At 39.4% G+C, this 11,152-nt stretch overlaps 1 protein-coding gene across 1 annotated transcript; it reads right to left on the minus strand.

Moving 5' to 3' along the window:
- LOC137943995 (OVARIAN TUMOR DOMAIN-containing deubiquitinating enzyme 12-like) lies at nucleotides 1–6,397 on the minus strand. The gene is made up of 10 exons (XM_068789483.1): nucleotides 6,275–6,397; nucleotides 5,354–5,523; nucleotides 3,793–3,866; nucleotides 1,701–1,755; nucleotides 1,539–1,613; nucleotides 1,374–1,447; nucleotides 1,232–1,280; nucleotides 962–1,046; nucleotides 412–468; nucleotides 1–286 (listed from the first exon to the last, which is right to left on the minus strand). The coding sequence occupies exons 2-10, from the start codon at nucleotides 5,513–5,515 to the stop codon at nucleotides 240–242; spliced, it is 678 nt and encodes a 225-aa protein (XP_068645584.1). The 5' UTR covers nucleotides 5,516–5,523; nucleotides 6,275–6,397; the 3' UTR covers nucleotides 1–239.
- Nucleotides 6,398–11,152: the final 4,755 nt, after the last annotated feature.

Here is an 11,152-nt window from a genome sequence, read left to right on the forward strand (position 1 = left end):
GCTGAAGAGTTCGACCTTCAGCAAGAAATTCAAAAAGAATTAATGAATTAATATAATAGAACCACAACAATATTTCCAGAAATATGTTACACAGGTTCATGAACTAAAATATGAAGAAAAAAATCCAAAAAGAGAAGGAATTTAAAGACAAGGAAAAGGAAATGTAACCCTGAAATATTCTTGCCATCAAAACCTGAGTTTTCTGGCCTCCAGAAAGTAATATTGATATGTACACATATCTAAAACAACCAGTATTTCTTTCTTGGTTTATCATGAGTCGGAGCATCTGTCAAAATAGGTACAGAAATAGTTGTCAGCTATCATCCTTTGAATACTCCTAAGCATCAATTTAATCCGGAGTAACAACTCATTTAGTGAAATCGTATCCCAAATGGACCAAACGGTACTAACCTCTGAGGTCATAAAGTGAGTTGTAGTGAACTTCAGACCAGAAACTCAACCACAGCTCTGAGTTAAAAAAAAAAAAAAAAAGGACCTAATTATGACAAAGCTCAGGATAAATGCAGTCCAACACATGATTTAAAGGATCACATCCTAGTTAGAATGGATTGCAAGTTTAATAAGGAGATAAAGTTAGTGCTAAGGATGATGTTACATGGCAAAAAATTAAATCTTTAAAGTCAAAAACAACAACTAATACCATAATAGATTACTTCAAATGAAATTTTTGACCTTCTTATATCTCAAAAAGGTGACAGCTATAAGTTCATAAATAGCATAAATATTAAAACTATGCAAAAAGTTGTAGTCCATTGAAAGTAAATAGTTCCTGCAGAGTAAAAAAGGGATCTTAGCCATGATATGAATGCAGTTGCACGAGCAGATAATTTCACAATTCAGATAATTTGTCCATATTTTCCCCTCCATATTGTTGATTAACCAGTTACGCATGAATATTTAAACAGTGCACATTGATTCAGTGTCCTCAAATGAACCATACCTCGCTGTGGAGGCTGAAATTGTGGAAGGATTTCAATAAAGAAGGTGTCCCTAAACGAAGTTAGAAGACATATTTTTGCACCAAACTGCAGAAAAAGGGAATAATCAGAAACTTATCCAGATGTTTAGGAAAAACTTTTATGGCACTAATGTCATGTATTTTTTTCAAATATAATAACGTCATGTAATCTTTGGATCAATTCATTCAGATCATCAAGCATCAATTTGACTCATAAAAAAATAAACTGTAACAAGTTTCAAAACATTTCACCTTGTCAGCAGCTGCTTGTAATGTCAAATGATCACCCCATTCGCCCAATCTGTAGAATGTGTAGGAAATTAAAATTGGAAAAATATATGCAAATTATGACACAAGGAATTTATAGAATTAAATACAGAGAATTTCTTCTTACTTCGACATTTTCTTGTAATAGGCCTTATACTTCATGGGAACATAACCTTCATACAAGGATCGGAAGTCTTTAAACTGAAGAGAAAATTTCATTAGACATTTCCTCCGTATTAATAAGGAAACCTGAAAGAGAAAATTGAAGAAAGGCGACTACATGAATTTATACCTGTTTAACGATCTCTTTTCTCACATGCTTGTGATAATCAGGAGACTTGTACATTTGGTCAGAAAGTGCACGAAACTACAAATTGGTATGACACAACAATCATGAGGAAAGCATGGCTACATGGTCGCTTTGATACCAAAATGCTCAAACAGTTGAACTAACCTGACAGTTGCCATCTCCAGAAACCTTAAGTTCATATAAGCCATAAACATTTAACCTGGAGGAGGGTATAACAGAAAAGTAGTCACACGAGGTCAATTTTGTTGCAGATCATAAGAAAAAATAAGCCACAATCCTCATAAAATAATGTCAAAGAGCCTCCACATAGTATGGATCTCACAATAAACAAACTCAAGCAGTTCAGTGAAGGCAATGTGAGAAAGAACAAGCACTTTCAGCTGGTAGATCAGCAGACCCTTCAATAGCATGTTAGTGGGATTAATTCTGCTAATAAGCATGTATGTGGAAGTTGTCAAGATACCCCTTACAATGCCAATAGCACACATTAAATAGCATCCAAAATAGCAGTAATATATTAATGCTTGACTGTTGTCACACAAAATCTTGGTAATCCAAAGCCATAATTTTATTACTTGCATTTTGATAACATTATGCAAAAGCAGTTTTTTTAAGAAAGTTTAACATTTTGCAACATAAAGAGTTAATTCCCACTATCTAGATTTTGAGTGTTCTGATAACCAGCTGTTTACTTTCATAATTTTTTTATTTAAGAAAATCAAAATGGAGCTGTAATTGGAGGTTCAATCTCAGGAGAATTTTATATTCATCAAGATACTCAGTCCCATGAAACTATATACATGGAGCTGACACTAAATAAAAGGTGTTTCCAGATTATTTTTTATAAGATTCTGGTGCATAACTAGCTTATTATTTTTCTTCTTCTTTGTACCTCTTAATTTTCTTAAACGGAAAGAAAAACCACTGACTTATGTCTTCTCAAAATAATCCAATCGGTGTTCAAACTCCCGCTTTGACCTCCCTATTCCATGGTTAAGGTTTTCAACTAGATTCAAATGGAATGTGGCTACCAATCTCCAAAACCTGAATCAGAATTGTTTTCTTGTTTTAAGTATTGTAATTTTTCACATTATTTTTATGGTTTGTACCTCATCCTTTTGGTAGCTTCACATGTACTTCATCCAATTATTTGAGCTCCTGTAATGAATTCTCATTTCTTTCAAAAAAAAATAAAAGTGTTGTAGTTTTTGTTAAGAGATTTGGATGTAAGATTCATTTAAAATAAATATTTTTCACACAAAATGCTTGCATAATGCCCTAGATGTATGGCATCCTTTAGCTTCTATTTTATCCTTTCCGGAAACAGACGTAAAATAAAATTGAAAATTAAATGCAACACTATGCATGCCAATCAATCAGACTTTGTCACTATGTTCCCGATGCAACGTAATGTTTTATTTTAAAGATCAGCTATATCTTATGTCATATAAATAATTCGAAATCAACATTGTGGTGAATTTCGTAAAACATGATGTTTGATCATAAAAAAACTATTATGAACACAAAATTAGTATATGATCAATGAAGGTGACCTATTTTCTCACTTATGCTGCTAAAATATATTGTGCACATCAAACAAAAACAACACTTTTTTTTCCTGCTTTTTGTGGTGGTGATGATGATGGTGGGTGGTGTTGTTGGCGGGGCAGGGCGGAGGCTAGGGGTTCCATGTCATTGTTGTTAACCAGTACAACAGAAGGATTTTCCATTTAACATGATATCAACGGCAATTGATCGAAGTAGCATCAAATGCACATGCAACATGACTAGATCTAGGTCACATTCTATTAAATGTCTCAAAAGTGGTGCAGAGAGAGAGAGAGCACTCAAGATCTGGTTTTCCTATAGCTTATGAATCATGTTCTAAGCTGAGATGAATGATAAACAGTCACTGCTATTACATTCAATTGACAAAACTATAGACCCTCAAAAATTGAATTTTGAGTTTCAGGGCAGAAGGAAAAAATAGGGACAGTGAATCTAAGCTACAGATACAACAGCATAAAAGATGCCACCACAGGGAGAAAACAACATGGAGTAAAAGACCTAGGTTATCAATGAACAGCCTAAAAGTGCCTTTCAGGCTCAAGTGTTATGTAGTAATTGAGCTTCTGTTTATGCTGATGAAAAACCAAAGTAGACAGAATCTGGACTATTTTCCCAAGAATCTTCAAAGCAGTGCTTCAAAGTTCTATAACTAAGAAAAATAACATACCTCTGAAGCAGTCGCTGGTGATCAAGAGTGGCATCACTGACATTGGGAATGTACATATTGATCCGTGGGACATGCTGAAGTATTGAGTTTGAATAACTTATTAGCTTGAAAGCTGAGTGCACCCAAACAATGAATGGACAAACAGATAGAATAGACAACATTGTCATCAACTAAAAACAAGTATTAGACGGAAAAATGGATGCAATTTTTGTCCTGAGGAAGCTTCAACCAGAAAAGGCCCTGAATTTTCTTCTTCTTTTTCAGAAAGTACTGGCTCCTGATATTTAAACAAGTATTTTTCTCTTTGAACAGTTTTAAAGAAGTGTCTTTACAAGAAAGACATGAAAGAGAGAGCTAGGATGAACAATAGTCCCTAATAATAACTAATTCCAAAATTGCTTTTACAAGATGATTGCCAAAGTTCATGCCTTTGAAACTTGTAGACCATGGTCATGGTTCTAAAACAGCACCAAACAATATCTTACGGCTAAAAGTACAAAAAGGAAAATCTGAGATGAGAATGTATAGCATAACCAAATGAAGTGAGAGTAAGAGAGAGAAGCAGCAGTGGCACATGGCAGCAAAATCGCCTAAAAGCTAACAAATAACCCTCTAACCACTACAGTATAGAAACAGCAAAATAAATTTGTTAACTTTTTATATTAAACTTTGTTCAAAATTTGCTGAGTAAAATTCTATTTTCAGGATAAATCTATTGAGAAATGACTCATAATCTGCTGGCATATGGCTCCTAAAGGTATAGTACCGGTCAACATAATTAGGACTTATTGATTTTGAAACCACTCTCTGATACTCAATCCCCTTCTTCATCTTGTCAAGAAGTCTGTGTATGGGAAGAGTACCCCAAACATCCCATAAAATCATGAAATACTTAAATGAGGAACATTAGGTGTTGATTATATAAATTTTCATGGAAAATTATCAGTTAACATTGGACTCATGAGCTTAACCAATCTGCTAATCTCAGCTTCAACCTTTTTTAAACTCAAATAAAAGAAAATCAATGAACTAGTGGAGGAAACACAAAAAAAATGTTATCATAATAAACAATGAAATTAATAAGTAAACTGTAGTGGTTAAGGACCTCATAGCAAAAGGCCTCTCTAATTCACTATAATTTTCTACTGCAGGTATTCTTATTCCAACGAATATGTGAAAGAGAAGCATAGAATAAGAAAAATTCTACCATTTGCTCACCAAAAAGAATCTTTCAGGTACATCTAATTCGAACATGGTGACAAAGATATTTAAAACTTTAGAATGAGAACTGGGTTAACTCTTAGCTTCTCAGTTGAGAAGTGATAGGTTAAAATTTGTTAGATTACACTCATCTAAGCTTTGTTGTGAATTTTTACTTTAAATCTGGAAAATGGTAGGAAATTCTGACCCTTAAAAAATTAGAATTTGATTCAAAACTAATCTTGTACCGTGCACTGTATGATCCATTTCCAAATTTGAGACAATAAGCATATAAGTCAATTACGATTTACAAAATTAGTAAAGTTTTCTGCTAGTAAAATAGTAAAGAAAGAAAACTTACTGGAATGGATGAAAGATGGGAAACACGTCTAGCAACTGCACCATCCAGTTTAGCATACTCTTCAGACAGAACAAGAGCAATCACCCTATCATCCTCAGTCTCTTTTTCAACACTCCGAGATGAACTAGGATAACTGGCCGAGACTTGAGATCGTCCCATCATATTAAGGTCTGCAAGGGTCCCCTAGTAAGAGACGCTACTATACTCCATTATGTCAGAAATGAAAAAAATGACTAGCTACAAAATATATAGAGCTAAAGAAAATCGAGCCAGTGAACAAAATTATAAACCTATCTTTAATTTATGTGAATTCAATACTCAATGTTACATGTGTAAAACTAAAAGATGATAGTCAAGGTGTAGAAAAAGTCACCAATAAATATATACCATACATACATGTTCAAATTCCTCATTAGAAGATTGCCCCGAAAATCAATATATCTTTTAAAAGATCATGTAAGCTAATTAATGATAACAACCGGTTAGATAAAACAAACCACCATATATTATCACGAAGTCCCTAACCACATATTGTATCATCAATCCTCAATCAAACTCATATTTCGAGTAAAACAGAACACGAAAATCCTTTACCAAATTGTGGCTCCGAGAATTATCATAAAAAGCTCTTTCAAAATGTGATGTAGAAACTCAAAATGAATAGATTTTAAGAGTAATTTATTGCCTTTGTAAGTAAACATAAAGTGTATGGTTCAATAAACGCAATAAAAATAACAAAGTTTCTCTACTGGAGAAGAGCACCACTAACAGAAGATCATACTAACTGGAGCAGAATTAGAATCATGTTCGACATGTATTGAAAATGATTAGGATACATGATCATGAGTTGTAAATAAACACAAAGATATGAGAAGTGGAAATATTATCAGAGACGTTTTCACAAAGAATGAGAAACATTACCTCAATCTGCGGAAAGCAAAGCAGAAGCTGAAAACTAACAGCACGAAGTGAGTCAACACCAACAAAAATCGAGTGGCTCACACAAGGAACGATCGGGACGCACCAAAAAAAAATCGCTCGAAGGTGAAGGAAAAGACGTCGTACAAGAAAATGAGGAATAAGAGCACGCGCAAGACAATCTAAATGAGATGGTTATATCTGTTAATTCCATAACACGACACCGATTTGCAGGCGTGTCGTGAGTCTCATTTCTGTCGTGTTTACGCGGTCTGAAGGATAACATAATTATCTAATTTAGACTGTTTTAAAACTACTAATATATATTTAACCAAAACTGTAATCCGATAGGTTAGTTAGGGATGGAGGAGTTCGTTGAATATTCAGCGGCGTAAGAGAGAAATAATGGTGGTCCGCGGGGGGCACCTTGCTTTTTCCTTGATTGGCAAGAAGCGTTGTTTCGGGTAGTTGGCCGGGATAAAGAGGGTAACGGCGTCACCCGGTGCCACCTGCCGCTCTTGAATTTGGGCAGACGCGGAAGCTGAGCCAAGGCGTCACTCCTTTACAAAAAGAGTTCCTTAATGCTTTTAGATTTAAATCCTAATTATTACTAGCCGGCCACTGGCCGTTGGCGCCACCAAGTGTCAGTTGATTGCGTCCAGGCGAACGCGTCTAACATGAACCGCCTCTTTTGACGTTGTCGATCACAGTGTGACTCCAAAAGAAAAGGATTTCTGACCCAGTACGAGTTAGAGGGTCTTGCTCAGATCCTAAAAAGTACCTCTTACATTATTATTAGCAACTTTGGCTTTACATCATATGATGTCAATTGTGGCCGAGACGTATCCGCGTAGTCAATAAATTAAATAACCATGGACCTTGTAATCCGATAGGAAGGAGAAAAGGGAAGAACTTAGAAGGGATGGAAGGAATAAAGGGTAACCCGACTCTGAGGGAGACAACAACCTAGTTCGTCAAGAAGGGAACTTGCCCTGTTCGAAGAGGAGCCAAAATGTTCGATGCCTTTCATTTCAATTTGCCCCTTTTTAAGTTGTTCGAAGAGGAGCCAAAATAATTACATACGTTGTCATTATAGGGCTTACATATACTGCACTGAAACATACAATTTGAGCTAAGTTGTTACATCAATCAGAATTACAAAAAATAACCATCATGGCTTACACGCTCAGCATGTTGAATCTACTGAGTTGCTGAAGTAGTTGCTGAGAATGCTGAATTAAAACAAAACAATTCCATAAAACATTTCAACTGCAATGCCTTTGGATGACTCGTTCAGCTATCGAGTCTATAACATCACTCACTCCTTTGAAAGAGAGTTTGTCCTCAAGCTCAAATGAAGGGTACACGTGCTAAAACACTTGTAAGTCTTCCCACGTGGCCTCGGTGGGATCAGTATGGGACCATTGAACCAAAAGTTGGGTGTTGTCCTGGAGTTGTCGAGACTACAGAATTTTGACCGAAGTGAGAGAGACCTTACCGTCTTCAACCGGTGGCAGAGCAGGGATGGACTAAGGTGCTGGTCCCTTGAGAGGTTTGAGCAAGGAAACATGGAAAACATCATGGATTTGAGACTCCGGTGGCAGTTGGAGCTGATATGCAACTTGTCCCACTCGTCTCAAAAATTTTTATGGCCCAAAGTACTTGGGGGATAGCTTGTGGCGTGTCCCAGCAATAGAGTGCTGACGATATGGCTTGAGGCGAAGCCAAACAAAATCGTCGGGGTGATACTGCACATCCCGGTGGTGCTGATCATACTAAAGCTTTATATGGGCCTGAGCCGGGCGAGGGCATTTGCTAGCAACTGATCTCTATTGTGCAAGGCATGATCAATTGTGTCCACACGAGAGGACCCTATGGTGTAGGAGAACAGACGAGGCGGGGGGGGGGGGGGGGCTGGGGCTGGTGGTGGTGGATGGGATCCAGGCCATAGAGAATTTTGAAGGGGTTCTCCTGTAAGGCTATGTGATATGAGGTGTTGTAGCAGTACTCTGCCCAGCCAATGTAATGAACCCATTTCTTGGGGTTGTCCCCCACAAGGCACCTCAAGTATATCTCGATGGTTCACGACTTCAGTCTGACCATTTGTTTGAGGGTGGTATGCTGACGGATATTTGAGTTTCGTGTTGTAGAGCCTGAAGAGTTCTTTCCAGAAGTCACTGGTGAAGATCACATCCCGATCACTCACTAGTAACTTGGGAATGCCATGCAAACGGACAATGTTGTCAACAAAAATTTGGGCGACTGTGGTTGCTGTATACGGATGGGCCATGGACATGAAATGGGCATATTTGGATAGTCGATCAACCACAACGAAAAGGATGGATTTACCTGCTGCTCTCGGTAATCCTTAAATAAAATCCATGGAGAGGTCGGACCATACCTGAGTAGGAAGGTTGAGGGGCTGGAGCACCCCAACCGGAGACAAATGGTCGGCCTTGTTGCGTTGGCAGATCAGGCAGGCAGCAACATATTTAGCAACATGAGACCTCAACCTAGCCCAATAGAAATCGCCACGTATCCGCTGTCCATTTTCTGGAGCCCTTCATGTGCATTGTCATGGTAGGCTGATAAAATTTGCAACACCAATGGAGATGAAGGCAGGAGGTAAATGCGTTGCTTGTACATGATGATGTGGTCCAGGATAGACCAGTGTGGCGCCATCTGCCATGCTATAATTTTCTGGGACAGCTGCTGTAATTCAACTGTGGACTGGTGCTCCTGACGTATGACCTCTAGCAACAGTGGTGTGGGATGACTGATGGTGACGAGTTGCAGTGCTGTGTCTGACCGACGGGAGAGAGCATTCGCTGCTCGGTTCAAGGGCCCTGGTTTGTGTTCTACTGCAAAATCGAAGCCCGTGAGCTTGCTGATCCAGTGCTGTTGAGGTGGGAGAAATAGATCAGCAAAGTCTTCCAGCAATGAGTCCAACGTGTGGACAGTGGGCTATTGCTGCTGGATGGTATGCAACTGTGTTGCACCTTCGGTAGGACGGCCTTGCAGTGTGACTTCGAGGTGCTGCCATTCAAAGCTCATGGTAAGGGATGCAAAGTCCCATAAAATTGGCCCTAATATCTGGAGCCATTGCACGCCGAGCACGAGATCAAAACCAGCGAGTGGTATGATATAAAAATTTGCTGAAAAGCGATGTCCAGCAATGGCGAACCGGACAGGCTTGTTGACCCCATAGCTCGTTACCTTGTCCCCATTGGCAACGGACACTGAAGCTGTTGGCTGGGATTGCACCGGAAGTTGCAAATACTTGGCGGCCATAAGGCTGATGAAATTGTGGGTGATGTCAGAGTACACTAGAGCCACCAGTGGTTGGGTGTCAACCAGCACACAGAGCTGCATTGTGGTGGTGGTCTAACGGCCGATAATGGCATGGATGGAGACCTCTGGTTCGTTAGTAGCAACCTCTTCCACCAACGGTGCTTCCTCTTCTTCTTCTGCTTCCAATTCCACCCAAAAAAGTTTCTTGCAGCGGTGTCCGCAGTTAGTGTTCATCACAATTGAAGCATAAACCTTGTTCTTTTCGGGCTTCAATTTCTGGTCCAGTGAGTTTTTTGATTGCTGGTTGTTGTGTGTGAGGGGGGACTACTGCGCCAATGAGAGGGGTTGGATGACACTCCCAAGGTGGTTTCCCCGCTGGCCAAATTGGCTTCCTATTTTGAAATATGTGTTTGGCCTCCAAAGTGCAAGCGAAATTCATAGCTCGAGCCAAATCGGGGGGGGGAGGGGGCGCGCGCATGAGTTCTACTTCCAACCGCAAGGCCTCATTTAATCCCACTGTGAAGAAGCTAACTTGTTGATCTACTTGGACCACATGGCTAGCTCAGGCTAACTTCTCCTGAAAAATTTCTGGTACTCAGCAACACTGTCGGTTTGTTTTAAGAGGATGAGATCACTCAATGGGTTGGCGTGGGTGGAAGGCCCAAACCGGATAGTGCATTGTTCTGTAAATTCTTGCCAACCGATGCATGGGTGCTCTCTTTCCAGTTGGTGGCCCCACAGCTGCGCTTCGTTGAGCATGTGGAAGGCGGCCAACCCCACTCTATCCACTACAGCAATACGTTGATGGAGAAAAAATTTCTCGCATCGGTAGATCCAAATTAAAGGGTCCTCTGACCTGCTAAAGACTGGAAATTCCATTTTTGTGTACCTTGGAATGGTCGTAGGCTCTAGACATCCTCCATTGGGGCTGAAGTTTTCTGTACGTCCCCCATTTGGGGTGGGTGTCCTTCGAATTAATGTTGAGAGCTCTTCAACCTGCTGAGACAGTTGGTGATTCGCCTGAGTCACTGAACGAGATAGTATGATGTCCAGCATGCTTGCCAGTCGACCCTCTGTCTCGTGTAGTTCTTCCCTGACTTCTTCTTTGAACCTTTCGAACCTATCTTCCGGGCCTGACGTCTCTCCCATCATTCCCCGCTCTAATACCAACGTGTTATGATCTCGGACCATGGACCTTGTAATCCGACGGGAAGGAGAAAAGGGAAGAGCTTGGAAGGGATGGATGGAAGGAAGGAAGGGTAACCAGATTCTGAGGGAGACCGTAACCTACTACTCTTGTAGGGAGACACCAACCTGGTTCGTCAAGAGGGGAACCTACCCTGTTCGTGTTTTGTTTCTGGGTTAAAATATTTGATGCCTTTCATTTCAATTTGCTCCTTCTTAAGCTGCTCGAAGAGGAGCCAAAATAATTATATACGTTACCATTATATAGCTTACATACGCTGCCTTTATATGGCTTACATGCCTAAAGCTGAAACATACAATTTGAGCTAAGTTGCTACATCAATCAGAATTACAAAAAGTAGCCATCATGGCTTACACGATCAGCATGCTGAATCTGCAGAGTTG

This window comes from Aristolochia californica, unplaced genomic scaffold, assembly GCF_029961685.1.
Source record: "Aristolochia californica isolate CCGP_79_NKW_82.1479 unplaced genomic scaffold, dmAriCali1.0.hap1 SCAF_1, whole genome shotgun sequence".
NCBI classification, from domain to species: Eukaryota; Viridiplantae; Streptophyta; class Magnoliopsida; order Piperales; family Aristolochiaceae; genus Aristolochia; species Aristolochia californica.